The sequence below is a fragment of the Xenopus tropicalis genome, chromosome 8, assembly GCF_000004195.4.
Source record: "Xenopus tropicalis strain Nigerian chromosome 8, UCB_Xtro_10.0, whole genome shotgun sequence".
In the NCBI taxonomy this organism is placed as follows: Eukaryota; Metazoa; Chordata; class Amphibia; order Anura; family Pipidae; genus Xenopus; species Xenopus tropicalis.
Genome location: NC_030684.2, coordinates 47,526,024 through 47,552,881, shown reverse-complemented (window position 1 = coordinate 47,552,881; position 26,858 = coordinate 47,526,024). Strand labels below are relative to the sequence as shown.

At 40.3% G+C, this 26,858-nt stretch overlaps 3 protein-coding genes across 3 annotated transcripts in view; 1 reads left to right on the top strand and 2 right to left on the bottom strand.

Moving 5' to 3' along the window:
* The window catches only part of abcb7 (ATP binding cassette subfamily B member 7), a 70,066-nt gene extending 62,614 nt beyond the window's left edge, over window positions 1-7,452 (bottom strand). The window contains exon 1 of the mRNA XM_002931788.5: window positions 7,117-7,452. Within this exon, the coding sequence (XP_002931834.1) occupies window positions 7,117-7,257 (141 nt within the window). The 5' untranslated portion in view covers window positions 7,258-7,452. The remainder of the gene's footprint in view (window positions 1-7,116) is intronic.
* A 4,655-nt stretch (window positions 7,453-12,107) lies between these two features.
* On the bottom strand, window positions 12,108-15,953 carry endog (endonuclease G). Its single transcript, NM_001017202.2, is given in 3 exon segments — window positions 12,108-12,620; window positions 14,153-14,262; window positions 15,452-15,953. Coding segments are annotated over 3 exon segments (882 nt in total). The 5' UTR covers window positions 15,944-15,953; the 3' UTR covers window positions 12,108-12,340.
* A 134-nt stretch (window positions 15,954-16,087) lies between these two features.
* Window positions 16,088-25,878, top strand: uprt (uracil phosphoribosyltransferase homolog). The gene is made up of 7 exons (XM_002931789.4): window positions 16,088-16,452; window positions 17,745-17,787; window positions 18,166-18,235; window positions 19,955-20,017; window positions 20,723-20,884; window positions 21,524-21,622; window positions 23,259-25,878. Exons 1-7 carry the CDS (start codon window positions 16,223-16,225, stop codon window positions 23,363-23,365), a joined length of 774 nt encoding a protein of 257 aa, XP_002931835.1. The 5' UTR covers window positions 16,088-16,222; the 3' UTR covers window positions 23,366-25,878.
* The last annotated feature ends 980 nt before the right edge of the window (window positions 25,879-26,858 follow it).

Genomic DNA, 26,858 nt, shown 5'->3' with positions numbered 1-26,858 from the left:
TTGCTAATTTTAGAAATGCTTTGCAGCTTGTTACTTTGGATTAGAAAGACATGGGTACCCATTTTAGATTCAGGGGAATGTGTACTTTCCAAAAATATATGACTTTCTGGGGTGAGCGTACTTTTTACTAACTTTATCCCACATATAATGATGTAAATGTGTTGATTTTGCAGGAGCTGAAATTACAGAAATGATAGATCATATGGGGGTATGTTCACATTGGGGCCCCTACATGCCACATACTTAGGTAAACCTATACATATTGGACATCAAACTGTTCAGTGGACCCCTGGCGTTCAAATTTAGGGTGTTTTATCTTGGTACCTAATGCTATGTGGGAGATAAGATGCTGCAAAGTGGAAGTTTTGAGGGGATTTTTGGAAATGTCATCAAAATTGCCAGCTTTAGGAAAGCTTTGTGGCTTGGTACTTTGGAGTAGAAAAACATGGGTAACCATTTTAGATTCGGGGGGTTGTGTACTTTCCAAAAATATATGACTTTCTGGGGTGAGTGTACTTTTTACTAGCTTTATCCCACATATAATGATGTAAATGTGTTGATTTTGCAGGAGCTGAAATGACAGAAATGATTGATCATATGGGGGTATGTTCACATTGGGGCCCCTACATGCCACATACTTAGGTAAACCTATACATATTGGGCATCAAACTGTTCAGTGGACCCCTGGCATTCATATTTAGGGTGTTTTATCTTGGTACCTAATGCTATGTGGGAGATAAGATGCTGCAAAGTGGAAGCTTTGAGGGGATTTTTGGAAATGTCATCAAAATTGCTAATTTTAGAAATGCTTTGCAGCTTGTTACTTTGGATTAGAAAGACATGGGTACCCATGTTTTATTTGGTTACTTTATGACCTGTAGGAGATAAGATACTATAGACTGGAAGCTTTGAAGTAATTTTTAAAAAAAATCACAAATTTTGATAAAAACCAATAACTTTAGGAAAGCATTGCGACTTAATAGTTTGGAGTAGACAGACAGTTGTGCCTATTCTGTATTCCCCAGAATCTGTTCTTTCTAAAAATGTACAATTTTCTGGGATAAACCTTCTGTTAGTGGAAATTTTGTCCTTGAAATCTAAAGTATGCAGCTTTCTGGAGCAGTGCTTTGGAAATTTGGTAATGTACTTCTGGGAGTTTTTGACCTATACAAGTGACAAATCTCCATAAAAATATATGTATTTGGTATTGGCACATTCAGGAGACATGGGACTTTCCAAACCAGTTGTATATTCGTGCATAAAATAATTTTTGTTTCTAGTATGTGTGTTTATATTATGGAAAATTAGATTTTTTTTTGCATTTTTAGACCTTTAGAAGCCTTTATCTTGTTACAGAATTGGAATTACACAAAAATTCTACCATATTTTGAAAGCTTAGGTTGTTCTGAAAAAAACGATATATTGTTTTCCTGGGTAAACTAAAAGTCCCCCCGAGGAAAGGCCCCTAAAGTGAAACAGTGCAAAATGTTCAAAAACTGTCTGGCAATACAAGTTCCGCTTTGACCAAAACAGCTGGCAGTAAAAGGGTTAAACCACTGCCTGGTTGCTACAGTAAATTGGACAGTTTCTGAATATAAAGCTAAATATTTCAAAAACTACAAAAGATATAAAATGGAGACCAATTTCAAACTGTCTCCGAATATCACTGTCAACATCTTACTAAAACTTTATTTTGCTACCCGTTTAAAGATTTTAGGGATAAATACAAAAATTTCCACTCTTGTAAGTAGTGAAAACAATCTGCACCAGAAGAAATGAAAGCCACAGATTTTATTATGAAGAAAGCTGTTGTAGAGATGTTCCTAACAATAACAAAGTGTCTGCCATTTCTGAGGAAATGTTTATCAAAAGTAATAAACTTTCCTACATCACTTGTTTTGTCTGCAACTAGAGTATAGCTTTGGGAGCTTTTCTGCTGCTGCCTGCGGTAAAGATATGCCTGGCTGCAAAAGGAAAGGGCAAGTGGCTCCAAGCGATAAAGCTTAAAACTGTAGAAGCCTTTAAGATAAACAACATACTTTTATAGTCAGCTGAAAAAGGGTCAACAACATGTACGTTTCAAAAACATTCATACAGTGCAATACTTTCCCTTTAAGTCTCTGGCCAGCATAGTTATCAATAGAGAGCACAAAGAAGTGCTATCTGCCCCACCCTGCAACTATGGCTTGGAACCTGAAAGTAAAAGTTGCAGGACACCATGGAGGAAGAGATAAAATGCCTTCTTGCAAGTCACATCTTTTATTTATACCCCGTGTTTTTAGGTTTGCTCATTTTAGTTGCAAATAAAATGTATTGTCCAAGGGGAATTATGGTTTTAAGGAAATATACATGAAAAACAGAAACACTGCTAACTCTTTGATGGTAAGTTCATCAATGCCTAATGTTTGGTAAAATATTTCCAGAGAAATATCAAGGATAAGATGGGATAACATGCACAAGAACAATTTGTGTACTAGTTGCTCACATTGTGTTATACTTGATAAAGGTACCAATATAAGAGATTGAAATCACTGTGAGATGGAATAAAGAAATTTGTTGGCTTTTCTACTTCGTAGTGGTGATCCAAAAATGTTCAACTTAGGCAGCCAAGAAAAAAAACAATAAGATTGTTTTTCCTAACTAAATCCTAGCTAAGCTAAAGTTCAACCAGGCTAATGCCCCTATAATAGCAGTACAAAATAAATAAAAAAGGGCTGGCATTTAACATAAAAGATGTGTCAAAATTATCTAGGCACTGGGCTTTGGATCTTGTGATATCAGAGAAAAAGGTCACAGTACATACTTTACTGACTGCATTTAGTAAACTACAGCATTATTCAGAGGAATGTGCCCAAGCCTGAAACTGCAGTTTTTGAACTCTATGACCCGGTCTATCATTACAGTAACAAACTCTAATTCTGTGTTTCTTAAACTTATTCTCAGGACACACAAATGAGGTCAATTTGTGACCCAAAAAATGGTTCATGCACTTTATTGTACTAGTGTATATCATAGGAAGAAACTTCCCATTAAAGCAGCAGTTCTCAACCTGTGGTTGGGACCCCTTTGGGGGTCGAACAACCCTTTCACAGGGGTCGCCTAAGACCATCGGGAAACACATATTTCCGATGGTCTTAGGAATAATTTTATGGTTGGGGGTCATCACAACATGAGGAACTATATAAAAGGGTCGCGGCATTAGGAAGGTTGAGAACCACTGCATTAAAGGATATCATGGAAACTAATTTTTGGGTCCCAGCTCATAATTTTAGAATCCCTGCTCTAAATTGTCAGCATTAAAGATTCTACAGTCCAATTTCTTAAAGGGGGATAAAAACTTTTTTAAAAAAGTTTTGTATAATATATTATATATATATATATATATATATATATATATATATATATATATATATATATATAATCAGTATATATATATATATATATATATATATATATAATCAGTATATATATATATATATATATATATATATATATATATATATATATATATATATATATATATATATATATATATATATATATATATATATAATCAGTATATATATATATATATATATATATAATCAGTATATATATATATATATATATATATATATATATAATCAGTATATATATATATATATATATATATATATATATAATCAGTATATATATATATATATATATATATATATATATAATCAGTATATATATATATATATATATATATATATATATATATATATATTAGTATATAAATATGCAAAACAATGTTTCCAAGCAGCACCTGACCATAAACCCCACTGCTACAAACACATATTTGCTGTGTCCACCATTCTCTCTCTCTCTTTTTTTTTTTTTTTTTTTTAAATGGCAAGGAGGCACTATGAAGTCACAAAATGACAAAGGACCTGCTGGAATTCTTACCTGCCACCCTCTCAGACTCAAATGTGACCATTTTTTCCACCTGAACCCATGAAGTCGGTATCATAAACAGCACAAATGTTTTGCACACTGAGCATGCAAGAATTGTCTCTTATTCATATTTAAACATGTTAATATTCAGGGAAGACTGGTTTTCTGAGCACCAAATATATAGTCTGAGTTACAGATAAATTATATTGCTTTTAAAGAGCAATTAAAGCTTTCCCCAGATTACTTTTCAGATACCAACCACCTACTTCAAAAGGGAAAGGCATGTATGCCCTACATGCTGCAGGAACCCAACATGCAGTTAAAGACAAGGAGTATAACTGAAATAGGCAAATTCTTTGTGTCATTTATCACAAAAATGACAGACAAAATTAAATCTCCAATTATTATTAACTGCATTGTTAATCACAATTGGTCATCATAAACACAAAAAATAGCCTTAAGTGATGCAGAAAAAATGGTTAGGAAAGCAGAGCTGTAGAGTCAAAAGCACTTCTGGGAACCTGGTTTTGGAGTCGGCAAAAATGTACTGACTCCAACTCCATTATAAATTCAGATTGTAAGAAGAAGCTTCAATGGTATCAGCTAAGTTATAGACTTAGACCCAAACTTGAACAGTATCCTCATTCTCAGTTCTTTGGTTTGTTCCCAAAAGCAGACACCATCTTCATATAGCTTTAAAACTGCTGAACTTTGGCAGTAATAAAATTCCTTGTATGTTGTGTTCTTTCAATTAATATGGAAAATACATTAGTATTTTAAAGATAGAGGAGTCAGAGTTGGAGAATTTATGTACCGACTCCAAAGCCCTGTAGAGACTAAATACAAACGTGCAAAAAAACTGCAAGAACATAATTATACCACTGTTTTTATTCAGAGTATACCAGTGCAGGGAAATGAAAGAGTTAAATATGGTCCTCAACTCATTTACTGAATTAAAGGTATTTACTTAAATTGTAACCTAATTGCTGAGTGACTGACAGGGAAGCAGTAGAATCTGCTGTTTCACGGGTGTATTTTTTTTTTTTAATTGTAACAAACACCCCTGAACTGATTACCCTTACATTCCTAGTAAACTCCCACACAATATCTGAACTGTGGCCTAGATTAGTTAGGCCCAGAGCCGAGCCATTATATCTACTTTGAATTCAAACATTAAAGTTGGCATTACACCTACAGACAGTTAGCATTCTCCTGTGCGGCATAACCACATACAGCTAACAGATGGTAAATCATAAATCCATCAGGAAAAATGTTTCCACTGTTCCAGAGTCCAATGGCAGTGACCTTTACACCACTGGATGCTTAGTACCGTACACAGTGATGTTAGATCTATGCGCAGCTGTGATTGGCTAGTGTAGCCGACAAGTCACAAACTAAAAGCCAATATTTGCTGATGGAGATTGCATGGATGTGCAATTAATTATACACTTGCGTATACATTTGGCGTGCATAAAACAGGCAATTGCACAAATGAGAAGGGGTATTTGTTTCCACAAAGGACTTTAGCATCCAATTCTACATTCACACTACTGTTTTATAACACTGAAAACCCACGAATATCCTGTAAATTATATCCTGAATAATGGTGATGTCATCAGTTAGAATTTGTGTCACGTGACTTAGTGGAAATTATTTATTTAAACTGGGCAAATTTGTACCTGGCCAGTAAAGATGGCCATACACTTTACAATTATGATCTTTTCTGCGACCAATGGTCCCAGTAAAGATTGTTTGTGTTCTTTACTAATGTTAAGAGCTGAATCATTAGATATCGCCTCGTCTCCCACCATACACGCACCAAATATTGTATGATAATATCAGTCCGTGTATGCCCACCTTAACCCATAGCAAGCAATCACATTTTTAATTGGTTTCTATGGGTTAATTCCCAAGTGCAAATTCAACCAGTGTTAATAAATGAGCCCCACTGACTCCTGTTTATATAATGAATAATGTACCCCCTGTTATACAATATGGGGATATTAGAAGTCACCTTGGAGTTCCACCACCTGAATAAAAGCATAAACCCCTCGGTTATTGATAGTATATGTTTTCAAATGAGGGTACATTATTCCCTATGCAATACAGAGCTATGACAACCCTGTAAACCAGGCGTCCCCCAACCTTTCTTACTCGTGAGTCACAGTCAAATGTAAAAATACTTGAGAGAGCAACACAAGCATCATAAAAGTTCATGGAGGTGCCAAATAAGGGCTAAGATTGGCTATTAGGCAGCTTCTATGCACGCTATCAGCTTACAGGGGGCTTTATTTGGTAGGAAATCTTGTTTTTATTCAACCAAAAACTTGCCACCAAGTCAGGAATTCAAAAATAACTACCTGGTTTGGGGGCAACAAGAGCAACATCCAACTTTGTTTTTTAAATCCCCTTTCATCAAACATGAGTGGAAGTCACTAAGGAGTTCCATGACCATATAAAACCCTGAGACAGAAGACCAATGGGGGTGCATTATTTTCAATGTAATTATATTTTCTACTCAAAGTCTCAAAGCTTCAGTTTATGGTGAACTCCATATTGGGGTTCTTATTAGTCTCCCCAGTTGGACCTTTTATTTCCACCTTTATTCTCAGTATTTATATGATCAGCACTATTTCCAGTTACTTACTGTAATACTTACGATCATCCCTTTCCCAAAGACCTGATAAACAGTTATAAACTTATTTTTGGCCCTAAAATGATTTTGCTGTGGAGCCCCTTAACTGCTGGTTATCTATCTCTATGTTATATTAACAACTATTATAATTCGCCCTTTGCCATATGACAGTAACCCCTTGTTGGCTGCCATTGTGCAATCCTATCCTAAGGTGTCTGCTCTGTGACATTCATTTCACCTTTCCCGTGTCCCTCCTGTCAGACCATGGATCTCCTTGCGGCCCTGCGGATATGTTTTACTGAAACTCCCTGCTCTCCCTGACAGCTCTGTTCCTCGGAGAATGTAGGGAGTTGCAGTACAAATAAAATATGACAGCAACAGGTGAAATATTTTGGATTCCTTGACAGACACATTTATCCACCACTAGATAAGTTTCCATTACTATTTCCCATGTCGACTTCACTCTACAAGTTAACAGGTACCGACCGACCCACCCATCACACCTGAACACGCCGCCGGGCTGTATGTAAGCCTTTTCCCCAGGCTCCCTTACCGCCGCTGCTTACCTTACTTTGGCGCCAATGTGCCGGGTCTCTCAGTGCTTTGCTCCCTCGCTCCGGCGAATACCAGCAACTTAGTGTTCGCTTGCACTGGTACAGCACTGTCGGCCTCTTTCGGGGCAGAGTGAGCAACATGAGCAGCGCCATGACAGGGAGCGCAGGGCATGCCGGGACATTGGAGGACTGCCCGCCACTGAACCATAGATTACAAACAGCGCCCTCTAGCGTAATAGCGCAGATAAGCAATAGAAGAACGATATGGGACGGTGAAGTCCATTCAGCTGCAGACTTGCGGATATGAAGCAAGGTGGGCGGGACACGGATAGTCCTTTTTGCCTTCTTTCCAGCTCACATTTAGTGACAGCTGTCAATGTGCACGATAGACTGACTGGCATCCTTGGGGAGCATGGGAACTGCATTAATATAACAAGCAAGGATGTATATAGGGAAGGGTATGGTTTTTACTTGAACATTCGCAAAAGGGGATGTAAACAATTTAATGACAGAAAATATTCTAGTCAATTTAACTATTCTCTCAAAAATGCTCAATTTTGTTATGTGTAAATATAATTCAATTTAAAAACAGTACTGCCGTGTTGGTTCCTACTGTGGAACTCACAACCTTTTAGGTGCTTGAAACAATTTATTCAGCCACAGACTTGACTTGTAATGCAATACTCTTTATTTTTCTGCGGCTCAGGCAAGCTCCTAAAATGTTGTGGGTTGTGAGTGCTATTCCTATCCTTCTGCCTTGAGGCTGTGTAGTAACACCTTGCCAGGGATGGGTATCCACCACTTAAGAAATGAATGAAGAAGGTGTGCAGAAGCCAGCTCTCCTCCAGCCAAGACTACAGTTCCCACAATGCCTTGCAGTTTTTCAACCATCAGGCTTTAGAATCATTGCTGCAATAGTTAAAAACAGCAGTGCAGAGAATAAGTGACAGAAAAATTGTATTTACAAACCCCTTTAAAAGGCCCTTTAACTAAGTATCTATCCTGCCTTATTTGTTCCCCACTGCAGTATAATGTATAGGCTTGATGCTTTTGCTGACCTTTTGTTAAGGCAGGCCTATTATTAAATAATTAAAACAGGACTGCCCTGGGATCATAATTGGTAGCAGCCTTTGGCTGGAATATACAGGAAAAGCTAAATTACTGCTTGGCTATACAGGGATACAGTGCCTGTAGCAGTAGATAATATCCTTTTGGAAGGGACTGTGGCTGTGGGAAAGCAGTTATAGTAGTGAGAGATGGTGCCTATAGTAGCAGTGGGGATAATAGCCTCTGGGAAGGGACTGTGGCTGTGGGATAGCAGGTATAGTAGGGAGAGATGGTGCCTATAGCAGCAGTGAGATAATAGCCTCTGGGAAGGGACTGTGGCTGTGGGATAGCAGGTATAGTAGGGAGAGATGGTGCCTATAGTAGCAGTGAGATAATAGCCTCTGGGAAGGGACTGTGGCTGTGGGATAGCAGGTATAGTAGGGAGAGATGGTGCCTATAGTAGCAGTGGGATAATAGCCTCTGGGAAGGGACTGTGGCTGTGGGATAGCAGGTATAGTAGGGAGAGATGGTGCCTACAGTAGCAGTGAGGGGAAAATAGCCTCTGGGAAGGGACTGTGGCTGTGGGATAGCAGGTATAGTAGGGAGAGATGGTGCCTATAGTAGCAGTGAGATAATAGCCTCTGGGAAGGGACTGTGGCTGTGGGATAGCAGGTATAGTAGGGAGAGATGGTGCCTATAGTAGCAGTGAGATAATAGCCTCTGGGAAGGGACTGTGGCTGTGGGATAGCAGGTATAGTAGGGAGAGATGGTGCCTATAGTAGCAGTGGGATAATAGCCTCTGGGAAGGGACTGTGGCTGTGGGATAGCAGGTATAGTAGGGAGAGATGGTGCCTACAGTAGCAGTGAGGGGAAAATAGCCTCTGGGAAGGGACTGTGGCTGTGGGATAGCAGGTATAGTAGAGAGGTATAGTGCCTATAGTAGCAGTGGAATAATAGCCTCTGGGAAGGGACTGTGGCTGTGAGATAGCAGGTATAGAATGGAGAGCTGGTACCTTTAGTAGCAGTGGGGATAATAGCCTATGGGAAGGGACTGTGCCTGTGGGATAGCATGTATAGTAGGGAGAGATGGTGCCTATAGTAGCAGTGGGATAACAGTCTCTGGGAAGGGACTGTGGCTGCGGGATAGCAGGTATAGTAGGGAGAGATGGTGCCTATAGTAGCAGTGGGATAATAGCCTCTGGGAAGGGACTGTGGCTGCGGGGATAGCAGGTATAGTAGGGAGAGATGGTGCCTATAGTAGCAGTGGGATAATAGCCTCTGCAAAGGGACTGTGGCTGTGGGATAGCAGGTATAGTAGGGAGAGATGGTGCGTATAGTAGCAGTGGGGGGATAATAGCCTCTGGGAAGGGACTGTGGCTGTGGGATAGCAGGTATAGAAGGGAGATGGTGCCTATACTAGCAATGGGGAAAATAACCTTTAGGAACGGTATATACCTTGTAACTAATGTTGCCATAATTGGAAGATTTTAAGATTTGTAGTCATGCAGATGCTTCACTTATCACTATAACTCTGTGTGTAGTGGCACACTGCAGACTTTCAGGTACAGCAGTGCATGCAGGCAAATATTTCTGTGCTACACTACCTTTAATGCTGCTGGGTCATATGGTTCCTTATCCCTTGGTGGCATCTGTCACATACCCAGATTGTCATATATGCCCAAGGGATTAGGCCTCGGCTTGTACAGTTATGGAACCTGTTATCCAGAATGCTCGGGACCTGGGGTTTTCCGGATAAGGGATCTTTCCATAATTTGGATCTCCATAACTTGTCTGCTAAAAATAATTTAAATATTGAATAAACCCAATAGGTTTGTTTTGCCTCCAATAAGGATTCATTATATATTAGTTGGGACCAAGTACAAGGTACTGTTTTATAATTACAGAGAAAATGGAAATCATTTTTAAAAATTAGAATTATTTGCTTATCATGAAGACTATTTACCAGACTGGCTGCAAATACAGCTCATGTAATATACTGTACAAACCCACAGTTGCTGTGAACTACTTGCTATTTAAATTACAACTGAAGGAAGAAGGATAAAAATGCTACATGTGTTTTGGGGTTCTGTACCAGCCCAAAGGCAACCACAGCCCTTTAGCAGGGAAGATGCCCCCAGTAGCTCCCCATCTTCTTTTCTGTTGATTCACTGTACATGTTCTGTGCTTCTATTAGTTACTAAGCTTAGGGACTAACTCACAATATACTGTATATTTACAATATAAAAGTCACAATAAAAGTAAATAATACCGATTATTAGTAAATGGCAGCTTTGAAACCAGTGCAATTTGCATCAAAATGTAATTATCAGCCCTGCAACACTAGCTTCTATGTTAGGCAAATCTAATTTTCTGCTTGATAATTTGCTATGACCCCTAAGCTTAGCTTCTTAACAGCTGCACAGAGCCCACCGAGCATATACAGTTTGTGACACTCCTAACAAAAAAAAAACCAAAACATTTCAAAGTTACTTTCTGTAACAACTTTGAATGCCTGGATCATTGCTGTTATAGAGATGCTGAATCTTTAGGCTCCTTTCAGAGCCGGTTACAGGGATGTGCTATTTGTATTGCTCATTGCACTTGCTTTAATCTATGCAAAGCTTTGACCAACAGAGACATCCTGTCTGTCAAAGCTCAAAGTCTGCGCATCAGAAGAAGTCCCGCCCCCTGACACACTACAAAGCAGAAAGCTCAGGCTGCATGGGGAGATGATATGTGTGATAAGCTTAGAAAATATTTTCTGAGCAATTAGTTGAGATGTATCTCACATTAAGCCAATGTGACACTTCAATAAATGTCACATGACATTTCCTAAAGTAGAAATCAGCACTGATGATGACATGGCCAAATATCACACATCCACTGTCACAACACTGTCAGCAAAATATTGATTGGTCGGCTAATTATTTCATTAATTCGTCTTTAATTAACATTTTCTAGTTCAGTTGAAAGTGATTCATTAGCATTTATATTGTTACAAAGCAAGCTGATTAAATTTGCCTTATCATTTTGACGAGGAATGGCTATGAAATAATTTAAGATGAAGTCAATATGAGAAATTGGAAGGGTTATTTTAAAATATCTACTTTATACCTAATATATGCACAGTAGAAATCACATCAGCTATGGAAAAAGGGAAATTTACTTCTCTGCAAAATGCACTGCCTGCTCATAGCTTATGAATGTTCAAAACAGGACATTGCTGTGAGAATGTCTATTTTGTACACCCCTGCTCTCTAGTGGTCATCAGGCACATTCCATTTCAACTATGGAGAGAAGGAATGCAGATATAACACCAGCCAATTTCCTCTGTTAAGGAAACCATGACTTATCTTTTGTGTTTTTTATCCTGACAGAGAGATCACTTCAAAGGAGCACAATGTACTATCTATTTATAAATAAATACTAGAAGTTAAAATAAAGGTGAACTTCCCCCATTAATGCAGGGGTTCTGTGCCACTAACACAATGGTTAGCTAAGATTTTTTTTAAACCCCCTGTAGGGGTCAGTAACATTATTCTTAAGCATAACAACACTTCAAACCATCCAGTCCAGTCCCTTCTTGTTTCTTAATATGTACTGGGGACATAATATTGTACAGCCCTGGGACTTAATATGTTTTATATGCAGTGTATGTTTTATTTTGACACCCCAACAATTTCTTTTGGAATGTACTATTCTAAACTGAGTGTATTTTTTTTGTTGGGTAATTCTTCTTTTTTTTCTTTCTAGTGTTATCTATGTTCTCTGGTCACAACTTATAGTCCAATAAAGCTAAACTAACAATGTCAGGCATGTAGCCATGTGAGCAATTAATGAGATACAAATCCCAGAATTCCCTTGCCGCTAATTATGACAACAGTTCAGAGTGTGGGGGCCCCCTGGTCTGAGATCTAAAATGGTGCTCTATTTGAATAATAACACATACACAGCTATCACTGAAATCCGTTTTATTAACAGTAAATCTTCGTGCATTTTAGCTTTTATTACACCCCTTACAAATCCTGTGTTATAACCCTTTCCTTTTGACAGTACTTTGCAAATATTTCCCTGTAAAGGCTTTTTAAAAAAAATAAAATTAAAAAATGATATATATTTATAAATAAATATATTACTGCTAGGAGAATTCCAACCCATTGCAGGAATGTGACTTGCTCCAGTCTGTAGATTATCGACCTGCTGTTATGGCCTTTAAATTATTAGTGTTCTTGAGAATATTAGGGACAAAGAGCAGCCCAGCAGCCCTCTCGATGCTCTCTATAGGCACAAGGAAGCGTTCCAATGGAATCTGTTCGTCTACAGGATGGTTGGGCATGACATATGAGCGCAGTTCTATCTCTCCACTGAACTTTTCCAGTACCACCACTTTAAAGAAGTGTGTTGGGACAGCCACATTATTTGATCCAATGACTTGATACTTAACATACATGTTCCCATCCGGCTCCCTCCTGGAGGAAAAAAAATTGGGGTTATAAATAATTGGACCAAGAAAAGGAGAAGGCTTATGACAGACATGGGTCTCTGTTTCTAATGACCTTTGGTTAAGGGCTGTTTTATATAATAAGGTAATTTCTTATATAAATGATATTTATAAGTGGTAATTACCTATATATTTCACATAACATTTACTCTTTTCTTCTTATGGACATGTATGTACTATAGCCTCTAGTAACAGTATCCCTGGTAGCAATAGATTGTGTTATTTTATGGGTTTACAGATTTATACTGGATCTACAGATAACAAGCAATTAGGAGGCTCCCACCCTTTGCATACCACGGTCCCTCTGAAATGTTGCCATTAACATGCAATGTGGTATAGATCAAAGGGGAACCCAGAACATTAGATGGTACAGCTTTGGCATGATGGCTACAAACATACAGAAAATGAATATCCTGCACATGCAATTAGATAAAACAAAATGTATGGATGCCTTGAGCATCCAATTCCTACACCAGGACAATGTAGCCAAGTGTCCGAGGCCACTTGCCATCTTTCAAGCACCATTCAGTCTAAGCCAGGCTCTTATCATATGCACACAAATTTTGAAGCCTGAGCACACAACAAATTGTATTATGCACAGAACATTGTTTGCAAAGACTTTTTTACTTCAGTCCCCTCCAAATCCGCATAACCTATACAGTTTTTTTTAAGTACGTACATACATAACATTTAATTTTGTCCACATTGCCAAAAGCCAATTTGAGGGAATGCTCCTTCCAAGGGAATTTTTAGAGGTTGGAATACAGAGGTTCAGTACAGAGGTAACAGTTCCCTACTTTCCTACTAGCAGATTGTGTAATAAAGTGGTTTCTAAATCTTATGGAATTAGCATTAAGAAAGATGTACGATCAACTGTAGGTTACTGATCCTACCTTAGAAAAGAGCTTTAGGTGTTGTAATCATGGCAATCTAAAAGTACACAGCAAATTCACAAATTCTCATAACAACCAATTAGCTTTAATTTTCTTACTTGTAGTAGACAGCTCAAAACTCACAACAGCATTTGTGCAACATGGCACCTATGCTCATAAATAGCAATGAGCGAACTTGTGGGGCTTCACTTTGCATAAAGGTTCACAAAACCACAACATTTTGCTGAAATGATTTGGTGTCACTAGGGTTTTGTATATAGTCAGTAGGAAATTAGATTGTTGTTAAGGTGTTGTTTAGCTTTTACATTTCCCTACATTGTTAAGAATCTCTTTTCCGCCATTCTACAACTGTTATTCATATAAAAAAAAAGGCACCCGAGTTGCCAATTTCTCCCAAACTCCTTCAGTAGACAGCTGAGATAAGGAGGGCTCCCATTTCATTGGCTGATGTGAAAGTCAAGGGCCATTAATAAGGTTTCTGACAAAAAAAATGTAGCCGCTGGCAAAACCAGTAGTTCTGTTGTAATACTGTACCGGGCAAAAAGTTCACTCTTTCCAACTCAAAAATCAGCCCTAAAGAGAAGCAAGTGACAGCTGTAGGGTTTACCTGGGTAGGAAGAGGGGCCCAGTACACACGTACACATTCTTGTTTTTCTTCGTTACACTGCGGCAATACCTCTCCAGGTTATTCCAGGCCTTTTGATTTAGGTGAGGGTTCTACTAGCAAAGAAAATTCAAATATTATTTTCATTTTGCCCAAACAAAGTAGGTAAAGCAAAAGTAAAATATCAGTACAGGTATAGGATCCATTATCCAGGAAGCTCTAAATTACGGGAAGGCCAATACCCCATAGACTCCATTTTAAGCAAATAATTATTTTTAACTGTTAGAACTGATTTCCTTTTTCTCTGTAATAATAAAACAGTGTACTTGATGGTAACTAAGTGGCATGAATCCATATTGGTGGCAAAACAATTTTACTGGGCTTATTTAATGCTGAAATGATTTTCTTAGTATGGTAATCCAAATTATGGAAAAACCCCTTATCAGGAAAATCCCAGGTCCCAAGTCCTGTATGTCAGCCAATGGACCAAAAATATTAATAAAACACTGTATAAACTTATATCTCATCTGCAGCAATTTAAACCTAGATTCCTGAACACTAAAGACATTAAATTAACCCAGGCATTATTATGGCACTGCATTTGGCCCCGGCGGTGCCACCTGGAGTGTCTGACCAGACTCATGGATAATATAATCATAAAATATGATCTTCCATCTAAAGGCGAAAGCAATGATAATTCAGGAAGGCTAGTTAGCTACATCTACACTACTAGGCATATTTATTTTGTAAACCAACATCACCGGTGATGTTGCCCATAGCAACCAATCAGATCTTTGCATTTGTTTTCTAACTTGTAGGTGACTGTTCAAATTTAATTGCTGATTGGTTGCCTGTGATGTTGGCTAAAGGTGGCCATAAATGGGCACATTTCTGCTGCCTTTAGACCAATTCAGAACCTTATTTGCCAGTGTACGGTCACCCCTAATGGAGCTACCCCACTGACATCTGGCCTAAAATTGCCCAGATCTCGATTGAGCAGGTTTGATTTTCAGTTGGATCGGGGACAACATTGGCTTACTGATACGGCCCTCAGTCCAACAGAGCCTGTGCCCGCTCTTTGGCCCTATGGCCAAACAATTGACTTAGCCCAATACTGTCCACCTTTGGTGGGCACATCGGGTAAAGATCTGCTCATTTGGTGACCTCTTTGTAACACATAACAAAGATAGCTCATGTTATAATCATTGCCCCCCTAAGGAAGAATGAGCCCTTAGAGAACCCAGGCAAATACTCCTTCTGGCTACCCCACTATCATAATGAGTTGCCCTCACAGTGTCAGACCTGTGGGTAGATATTGCTTAGAATGAAGGTCTCATCCATGGCTTTCTGGCTCCACTTGTGATTGGCTGCCGCTGCCAGGTGGCCCCTGTCGAACCCGCTGCCCTTAAAGTCGGAGTTGGCGGCCCGGTGATACTGATGCACCGACACATCCTCCTGGAAGTCGCAGCCCTGGCGCTCGGCGCTGCCATGCAGCCTCTCTGGGCTCAGGTGTTCCAGTACCCAAGCGGGACCCCGGAGCCGAGGGTCATAGCTCAACACGTAGGATTCGCGGCTCTTCAACTGGCTTAGCCCGGGGAGACCGAACCGTGTGAGCCCTGCAGATGGGGGTAACGATAGCTGGGTGGAAGCCTGCACCGTCTGGAATCCGAGAATATCTAGCACTCCAACGTTACCGGCCCCGTCCCGGCTTCTCCATACTGTCACCCCGGCTCCCAGCGCAGCACCCACTGCCAAGGAAACCCCTGATAGCAGCACCCGCCCGCGGAGCCCCATCTTCTGCTCTCCAAGGGGTCACCTTTCCCTTGTAGCCCCTCCCCAGCCCTCCCAATACTACCGGCATGTCTCCAGCTGTCACTGTGCGTAAGGCTTGCGTCTGACACGTACAGCGTGTGCTGTCGCGATATCATGGCTCTCTGACAGGACTACAACTCCCATTGCCCGTAATTAGGAAACGCCTGCAAGACGAGTGTGGGAGTTGTAGTTCAGCCACAGACTGGGCTCGGAAGGCAGCTTGGGATGCCAAGCGCATGTGCGCCTGCTGTTATTTAGTGCATGGGAACCATGCCGGGGGAGCAGGAGCCCGTACATCGACAGATTCGCTTCGCCGATGGCAGCGGCAGCAGTAATGAAGGCGATAAAGAGAGTGAGGAAAGCGGGAGCCCTTTGTTGGATGGACTTCCGCTTCAGGAGCTCCCTAAAGACCAGCAGCAAGTGGGGCCCCAGCTCAAACTGCTCCCCATGAATGATCAAATCCGGGAGCTGCAGACTATCATTAGGGACAGGTGGGCAAGGGGCGGGGAGGGCTAGCCCAGTACTGGGACAATAATAATAGGAATGGGGTAGGTTTCCTGGCCTCACATGTGCATGGGGGTATAACTAGGGGGATCAGCCGTGTATGTGAGCCTGGAGGAGCCCAGTGTAACCCCAGGTATTGCGCCTGGGCAGGGCCCTCTGCACCCCCGCTGGAAGCCCTGCGTGCTGTATTCACACATGTCTGTGCTAAGGGCTGTCGGGAATATAATCCAGGCACTAACCTGGGTGCAATTTAGGGGCCTGGAGGGTTTTTTCCCTTTGAGAAAGAACTGGAATCTAAGCCTTTGGTTGGCTTCCTCTGGTTTTTCCCAATTAGTGCTACACACTTTCTCCCTGTATAATGCACAGTTTCTTATCTCCTAGCCTAAGGGTTTGTTAGGAGACAGAAGAATACAATCAATTTTCCATGGACAAATGTATAAATGAATATACTGCCCACTGTCAAGTTCTCTTTTACTGGTGTAACTATAGAGGTAGCTGATCCCATGGTCACGAGGGGGCCCAGACCACAGGGTCTGCTTCATCTATAGCTGCTGACAAATCCCCCCCCCCCCCCTCCCCAGCCACTCTCCTACTGGCAGGCAGGGAGCAGAGGACACGAGGGATGGGGGTGAGTGGGGGGCCATTTAGGACTCCCTGTGCACCGGGCCCCTCTGCATGGGGTGGACTACTTACACCACAACTAGTTTGCCTCCTATTAACCTACCAGAACTCACTAGCCCTCTGTTTCATAGCCAGGATCTGCCCTTTTTATCACAGTTGGGAGTTTGACTCCTATAACAGGCTTTCTGGTGTTACAGTTAGTAGAGAAAACATGTGGCTGGCCATACAGATGTCTGAATAGTCTCTGAGCATTTAAGGTATATGCAAAACTGTACAGTCCCCATACATGGTTTAGGCCACCTAATATGTCCATCTTAAACTGGGCCCCAAGAGTCTCCATGGTTACTTTTTAAAAGGTGGGCTGTTTTCAACTGAGTTGACAGCTTCTCTTCTTTACTTTGAGGGGCAAAATAATAGGTTTCCAGAACTGAAGTCTGTCCACACAAAATGGGAAAATCTAGTTAAGCAATGACTGTTTTGACCACTGTATATGATAATTGTCCTATTTGTGACCGCTGGTAAAATTTTGAATTGAAAGGTTAATATTTGTAAGTAAGTTTAATCACCAAGTTATATAATACAGTACATTCAAGAGCTGGGCTCATTTTGTGTACAAAAAAACTGCTAAAAACGATTTCCTTTTTTATTTGTTCCACAGATCAACAAGTCGTGGGGACTTTGTATTTTCTGCAGACCGGCTGGTATGTAACCTCTTATGTATCTTATGGTTTTATAGCCACTACTCTTTCTGAAAGTGCTACAGCTAATTGGCAAGGGCAGTATATAATTCCCCTAGAATACTCTAATATTAGGGGCACATTATATATATATATATATATATATATATATATATATATATATATATATATATATATATATATATATATAATTTATTTATTTTTTTTTGCTTTGTTTGCTGTGTTTAAAAGGGTTGATCTCCCAACTCTTCATGTCAGTTTGAGAATTAAATAAGCTAATTAATGAAGTTTGAAGGGAGATAATGTATTTTGGCAGAGCATATTATAGCAGGTTAATATTATAACTGTAATATTCTTATTGCTAAGCTTTCCTTTCTACAGATCCGGCTGGTGGTGGAAGAGGGACTCAATCAGCTGCCTTACACAGAATGCACAGTCACTACACCCACAGGTACCCCACTACCTTATGCACCGACATTGCACCAAATTATTATCCAGTACTCTACTTATTTTGCATTGGAGTTTATTTACCAATGTGGGTCAAACTGAGATAGCATTCCCATTTTAGCGTACAGCATTTTCTGTTTTTAGCTAGACATTTATTCCTGTCAGCAAATGTTGCTCAGAATTAGACAGGCAATGCTAGTACACCTTAAGGGCTGTGACACATGGGTAGATTTGTCGCGCATCGACAAATCTCCCTTGTTGCGGGCGACTGATCTCCCCAAAATGCCATCCCACCGGCTAGAATGTAAATCGCCGGTGGGATGGCATATGCCGCGGTGCGATTTGTTGAAGTCGTAGAAGTTACCTTGAGAGGAAACTTAGGCAAATCACGCCACCGCGTATGCCATTCCACCGGCGATTTAAATTCTAGCTGGTGGGATGGCATTTCGTGGAGATTAGTCGCCAGCGACAACTGAGATTTTTTGCGGCGCAACTTATCCCCCTGTGTGTCACAGCCCTAAATAGTGCAACAAATTCTTAGTTGGACTGATATCAGGGCTTTGGTTGGACTACTGTAGGACTTTACATTTCAATGTTTTAATGTTCCGTTTACACTATTCTATTGTATTTGAGATTGACATTGTTCCCTTACCCCAAAGCTTCAATTTTTTTGCCACCCTTAACATTCCGTTCCCCTTTATGAGATAAAATACATTAGTTTAAGGCATATTGCACTGCATCTTAAGGGGTTGTTCACCTTTAGATTATCTTTTGGCATGATGTAGAGAGTGGTAGTTTAATTTGCAATAGTTTTTTTTTTTTTTTTTTAATTTGTGTTTTTTTTGCGTTATCTGTTTGCTAGGGTCCAAATTACCCTAGCAACCAGGCATTGATTTGAAGGAGATCTTGGAATATGAATAGGAGAGGGCCTGAATAGAAAGACTGGTAATAAGAAGTTACAATCACAAAAAAACAAATGCTCTGTGAGGCTAAAATTTTATTACGATATCTGGGTCAGTGACCCCCATTTGAAAGCAGGACAGAGAAGGACTAATTCAAAAACCTCTAAAGGTCCCCATACACGGTAAGATCCGCTCGCTTGACGAGATCGCCAAGCGAGCGGATCTTCCCCCGATATCCCCACCTACGGGTGGGCGATATCGGGGAGTTTGAAGTTAAAAAAAAAAGTAATCCGGTCGTTTGGCAGGCAGCAATGGGGCAGTCGGTTCGGGGACCGCATCAACGAGCCGATGCGGCCCCCGACCCGGCTGAATCTTTTAACCTGGCCGATCGATATCTGGCCAATTTCAGGCCAGATATCGGTCGGCCAGCCCGCTTGTTTCTGCCCATACACGGGCAGATAAGCTGCCGAGTGGTCCAAGGGACCGATATCGGCAGCTTCTATCGTCCCGTGTATGGGGGCCTTAATACATAAAAAATGAAGAACAATTGAAAAGTTACTTAGAATTAACTTTTATATAACATGATAAAAGTTGAACCAGCCCTTTAAGTATGAAGCACATTCATGCAATCAGTCAGAGCAACTGTTGGCCCAAGCTCTTGCTCCTATGGTGACTGGTTTCTAATGTTTATGGCCTAAATCTTATCTGAAAGCATACTTCTTTGTAAATATCAAGGTCTGTCAGATGTGCTGCTGATGTTTAAGCTCACTTTGCTTTTCCTGCTTTTGTGTTATTAGTAACATAGCTTTTCTTTATAACAGGTTACAAGTATGATGGAGTGAAATTTGAGAAGGGAAACTGTGGTGTGAGCATTATGCGGAGCGGTAAGTGTCACTCCTATAAGGAATATAGAATATGTTGTATACATCAGGTCAGTCACAGTACAGGATATATTCGGTATACTGATGCACCAGTGCACTAAACCATAAAGCCATTCTGCACTGCTTTGGGAAAATTAGCAGGATTAGGGAAGATACTAGAATAGATAATATGCTTACTATATCCAATGGTTTTAAGCTTCCAAACCATGTCTCCTTGCTGCTACCCTTCCCAGAAATGTTTAGCCACCATCCAAGGGTTTTCTATATTCCTTTCTTGAGATCCGTATTTCTACTAGTCATTATTTATTTGCCTTTTCCTCCCTCTACTGTACCTAGAAGATAGGATCTAGCTGCTGCTGCCACCATCAGAAACCTGGCATAGATCATTTGCACTTTATCTAATAGAGTGAGTGATCTGTTGTTTTAAGGCTAATGCCACACGTAGCATATGGCACATTTTCGGCAAGCCAAAAAACGCTTGCCAAAATTACGCTCCATACACTTGAAGCTCCCCCTACCTGTGCCTGCACCCGAATGAATTGAACACGCTCGGGTGCAGGCACATGTAGCTGATATCCGCATAAAAACGCGAGAGTGTATTCTCAGCAAGCGTTTTTCGGCTTGCCAAAAATATGCGCCATTAGCTATGTCTGGCATTAGCCTAATGAATGAATATGTAGTTACTGATACTATGATACCTTCTTGCAGGAGAGGCCATGGAGCAGGGATTGCGAGACTGCTGTCGATCTATTCGCATTGGGAAAATCCTTATCCAGAGTGATGAGGAAACGCAGAAAGCTAAAGTTTATTATGCAAAGTTCCCTCCTGATATCTACAGACGGAAGGTTCTCTTGATGTACCCTATACTCAGTGAGTATTTATTGGAGTTTGTGTGCCCAGTTCTTGGACCTGTCGGAGGTCTAGAAAATACTTCTTAATGTAGTGTGATCCAGCTTTCAATGGTCCAAGACACCGTTTTCTAAAATGTATTATCTCCTTACCTCTACTGTATAGTAGCCAGACTCTGCTCTCTGTGCTCTCTCTTTGCTAGCTGTCTTAGGTAACCTTTATTTTTTTAAACTATTTCTACTAAGCTTGACATACTGTAGTTATTATAGGTGCATCTGAAGCAACTCTACCTGTCTCTACCCTTGCCAGCCAATTAGCATTAATGTGACAGATGCATTACAAGGTTCTCAGTACCAAATTCAAGTCACTGTGGCTGCATAGGTCCCTACAATGTCCCTTGTGTCCTTGGATTTCTATAGCTAAGGGTAATAAAGCACATCATGTGCCTATTGAATGCAGCTTGCTACACTCAAGAGAAACCTGGAATTTGAATTACAAAGGTGCTGCACTGGCTTATGTTTAGCAACTGACCATGGTGATTCCATGCCTGAAAAAAAGTCGCCTGTGTGTTGCTCACTTTGCCTGTGTGCACTGTTCCAGACAGCTTTTAATTTCCTGTTTCAGTAATTAGTTAAACCCTTTCTCTCTTTCCTCCTCTAGGCACTGGCAATACTGTTATTGAAGCGGTAAAGGTATTAATTGAACATGGAGTCCAGCCAGCTTGCATTATTCTGCTCAGCCTTTTTTCTACCCCACATGGTAAATATCCAGCTGTAATGTGTGAAGTATCAGAAATAATTAGAATAAAAATCAGATTGCTTTGTTTATATCTGGTAATGGTGTACTTTGCACTCTACGAACCACTGGGAGGTGTGTGGTGTTATACTGTTACCAGTCTAACCTCTGCACTTCGTGTACTCTTCAGAAGTGGCAGGAATTTCTCCATAGATTTACAGCAGAGCACATAGCGGTTACATATACTGCAAGAAAGAGGACACACAGCCTGTGCACTCATCATGAGCAGCACCGGAACACTTTAAATATGCTATAATCCCTCAAGGCACAGAAAGGGTTACTTTTGACTCTACGTGCCAGCAGTTTAATTGTACATCCCTCCCTTTTAATGGTTTCTGAACTCAATAATTACTTGAAGGGTGTATGCAATTGCATAACATGTTTAAAGGGAACTAGAAGAAACTGATCATATGTTAGTTTTACAGTATGGCTGGGCTAACTAAACAGGTATGCACAACACTGTGTAAGTGCCATTGACTTAAGTGCCAGTAAGCCTACACAGAAAATAAAGGTTATTCAACACATGGAGAGTTAACTTGTTTGTTCTACGAAGTAGAGGATGTTGTTGCTGAGTGCTGACTCATATCCTGCTCAACTTTGGAACTGTTTAGGTAAATCCAGGTGTCATGGAAACTGAGAATGTGCTTTAAATATACATAAAGCTCTAAAAATAAAACCATATATTTTCATATACTGTACATTTAGTATCTTTGTTTCCAAAGCCCTTTACTCCATTTTTGCTATTGGGCATTGTTCCATTAACAATGGAAAATTCTGCAGAGATGTAAAATCCAGTCCAGTAACCCTTTTAGTGCTGTCTACGTCACATTAAGTTATTTCAAAACTGGCAGCAAGGCATAGGTTAAAGAGAAACCTGCAACTGGAGAATATATGGCTTGGCTATGCCATAACACCAAAGGTGTTTTAAAGTAAATAAAATATAATGTACCGTTGCCCTGCACTGGTAAAACTGGTGTGTTTGCTACAAAAATTATACTGTAGTTTATATAAATAAGCTGCTGTGTAGCCGTGGGAGCAGCCATTCAAGCAGATAACAAATAAGATCTGTAGAATATAATGGGGCTTTATCTGTTATTTGCTAAGTAACCTGTGCCTTTGGCTGCCCCATGGCTACACAGCAGCTTGGTTTATATAAACTATAGTAGTCTGTCTGAGGCAAACACACCAGTTCCACCATTCCAGGGCAACAGTATATTATATTGTAATTATTTTTATACACTTTCATTTTTTGGAGTTACTGTTCGTTTAATTCTGACGCCTTAAATTCTATAGTGGACAGCGCTAGAAGGGTTAGAATTGAATTTTTTTCAAATGTTGGCAGTTTAGTTTTTAGTTGAGTTACTTGTACTAGGAGTTTGCAATATATAACATCCAGTCTGATAAAATTGCATGGGGATGCTGTGAGTTATTGCTCCTTAACATCTGGAGAAAGGCAATAATGAGCTATGCTAACATACCTTATTAGCTAAAACCAGACCCGTTACATTACTAAAAATGTCCTTGGGTTCCATTCCCACACACATGCTTTCTATAAGATCACTTCTTTATTTTGATTCCATTTTTGTGTACTTCATTCAAGGTGCCATCTCTATCATCCAGGAATTCCCCGACATCACCATTCTAACTACAGAGGTTCATCCTGTGGCTCCAACTCACTTTGGCCAGAAGTACTTTGGCACAGACTGAACAAATGGCAACTCTATAAGCTGGAAACCAACACAGGGCCCTGCAGCTTAACCTGCATTCTCTGCCCTTTGGGCACATTACAATATGCAACCTCTTTGCTAACTTTCCTTTTCTAGATTTCTACTTCATTTTCTGTCTGGCCACAAGGAGAACGCTATGAAAAATGTTTGAACTTTTGACCACTGAAATTCATGAGAACTTTAAATGGACAACATGATATAAGAGAGATTAATATATATATATAACTTCTGCTTTACAGGAAACTATTTACTGTTTATAAATCTGACTTGAGTGCCATGAATTTTCATTCAAATCTAGAGCTGTTAGAGCACTGCTGATGTGCTTCCTTCTCTACATGCTTAGTGTTTGTGGGTGCACTTCCATGTGTTCGGTGGCAAAGTTATGGTTCCAAATGCATATATCAGTCCCAGGGTCACGTATGCGAACCCTTCCTATATCAAGTCAAGTAAGTGCAGACTTTAATACTTGTTTCTGATTGGCTGTAAGTAGAGTCTAGTGGCTAATGGTAAGATGCGTCAGCCAAAGTAACATGGCAGCCCCAAGCATATATGTCGGTGATGGCTAACATGCTGGTCCTTTATGCTCGGCCTTGTCCCCCATTTAGCTGCCTGCACAGAAATGCTTGTATGAATGCCCAGAATGTTAAATAATTCACACTGCCAGCTTTAAATAAAACTCTGTACAATGACACTCCATTAACTCTTTTGTCAGTGTACCAGCTAGCACACATTATACACTGCTTTTAAAGTGTCATACAAAAAGAAATATCTGGTCACCTTTCTTTTATTAAAAGGAACTGTATTATGCCATCACCAACAGGAAGTAAAATGTGTGGTTATTTATATATGTCTGTGCTATATGCAGAGAAGGAGGTATTTAATAACATGGTATTGTCTGTGTACAAGTGTTTATATTTAGAAATTAAGTGACTTACAAACACAGGTGCAAAATAGCACATGTGAAGTTGCCAGTATCAACCAATCAGCAATTGGGTTTTAGCAGTCTGTTTTCATTTTACAATCTGTATTAGACCCTCTGAAGCTAATTGCTGGCTGGTTTTTGGCAACTGCACGGGTTCAATTTAGCATCTGTGTTTGAAATTCTGCCCCAGAATGTATGTTCCCTTTAATGAATATGTTCTACTTGAGAAACCTTTCAGCCTAGTACATTGTCATTTCAGTGTGACCAAAACCGGCCTTACAGGAATTTATTATCTCTGGGATATCTTTCTTACATTCTTGTCAAAGTAGATGGGGTGCTGTTTCCTATGGTTACATGCTCATCCTAAAGATGTTAGTGCTGTGAGCCATTAGTACATCTCACACCTCATTGCATTTTGTGTTTCTAAAGAGCCAGTAAATTCATCTCTGTCCATTATTTGCAAATAGATTCTTTCTTTGAGCAGCAGCAGCAGCAGCAGCAGCAGCATTCCTGATTTTGCAGTGATCCTCTTATGAAGAATGAATATTTCATCATTGTTACCTTGTAACTGAACCACTGCCCTTTGTTTGTATTAGAGCACTAAGCTGTTGTACTGTTTCCTATGTACACCAGCCCTGTGCAAATTAAAGTGACAATGACACCTTTATTTTACAGTTTTCTGCAAGTTGTTCAGTTTACAGGGTGCTACTGTTACTTTCAGAGCACTCCCCAAATCTGCTCCAGGTAACCTTGCAGACATCATGAAGGTACATGTGCATCAAGCCAATAAGTGCTATTGGCACTCTCATTGAATTTGCATATATTTAATGCTGGCTTATTATTTCATTTCTTTGAGTAGATAAACTGGACCCTGGGCTGATTCGGCCTGATTATAAATATGAGTTGAGCTTCTTTGGTTTATTTATTTTATTTCTTTCCAATGATAGCAGTACAACTGAGCACTAAAGCAAGGCCAAACAGATTTTTTTATTTTAATTTCCTCCATTGGAAACTGACATCTCATACAGCAGATTTCTGCTTCCATTGTGAAGCAGGCACAGTAATTAAGATGGGGCTACATTTGCAACCTAACCAGTTGTCCCAAACAGCTGCTCTCGCAAAAAACCACATGCCTGGTTAAGTTACTGTGTGGTCTTTCTCTGTACTTGCCACTTCATTTACGGACTAGGAAAGTCCTGCTGTTCATCTGTGCACAAGGGGTTGGGTACTGAGGCAAACCTAAAGCTAGTGAGTATAAAGGTGACGAGTACCTGCTCTTCCCTGGTGCTTAGTAGTGGTTACCTAGGTAAGCAAGGTCTCCAGTTTAATGGCATGCCATAACGATTCAGTGGAGCTTTAATAACAGCTGCAGGCTGTGTGCGTAACAGAAGATCTTTGGGGCCCCTGACGAGATGCAGATACAGTCCCATGCTAATTGCTGCCTTTACATCAGTTTTGCCAGAATCAGTGTCTGTTTAGGTCTCTGTTAAAATGATGCAGCTTTGGTGGTTTATTTTTTGTACATTTGATTTATTTATTAGCAACAATAAAATAACACATTGTTACTCTTGTGGATTTGTACATTATTTCATACAATAAAAGTGCTAAAGAGAATTACTAACATCTTTTGAACTGTATAACATTTTTGAATCCTATATGTGAAGGTCATCTGTAGCAATGGGAGAGTCGCTGACAGTTATGGGTAAGGCTGATGCCACACGTGGTGTTTTTACGCTGCGTATTTTCTCAGCCTAAAAACGCCACACAAGCCACACAGTCCCTGACTATGGTGTTTTTCAGCCTAGTACTGGTGACGTAGCAAATCCCGTTTCCATGGTGCTAATAGTGCGAAATAGTAAAAACGCTGCGTATTTCCACAAGGTCTGGCAGCTGCCTTTGTGTATACATAGGAATAGGTTGCTGTGCAAATAACGGCGTATTTTGGCAAACGCTTGAAAAATCTGTGGTAAGGCGTTTTCTAGCGTATTTACGCATTGTGTGGTTTCCTTTGAGTCTTTTCAAGTTATTTCTATGGATGATGATACGCAGTGTAAAAACGCCACGTGTGGCATCAGCCTAAAGGGTTGCCTGGGAAAACTCAACAGCTTTTTGTAGTTTTTCTAATTTAACAAAGAACATAGAGGTTTATTGAGAACTGACACCCTATAGCAGGGGTCTGAAACCTTTTTGGCTGAGAGAGCCATAAACACCACATATTTTAAAATGTAATTTCGTGAGAGCCATACAATATGTTTGGCCGCGGATGCTGCGGGGCAAGGTAGGGTGGGTCCCAAGGATGCCGGATGCGATGCAGAGGAGGGCGTGGCCTGCGCTCGGCAGATAGAAGACGTGTTCTAAGTCTTAGAACACGTCTTCTATCCGCCGAGCGCAGGGGCAAGGTAGGGTGGGTCCCAAGGATGCCGGATGCGATGCGGAGGAGGGCATGGCCTGCGCTCGGCGGATAGAAGACGTGTTCTAAGGCTTAGAACATCTGCCGAGCGCAGGCCACGCTCCCCGTTATTTTTTTTATTAAAGATTTGGCAGTGAGCCA

Coding starts and splice junctions, on each gene's coding strand:
- uprt (XM_002931789.4), top strand. CDS start 16,223: ATGGGAACCATGCCGGGGGAGCAGGAGCCCGTACATCGACAGATTCGC. Junction 16,453..17,744: donor CAGACTATCATTAGGGACAG/GTGGGCAAGGGG, acceptor TTTGTTCCACAG/ATCAACAAGTCGTGGGGACT. Junction 21,623..23,258: donor CCTTTTTTCTACCCCACATG/GTAAATATCCAG, acceptor ACTTCATTCAAG/GTGCCATCTCTATCATCCAG.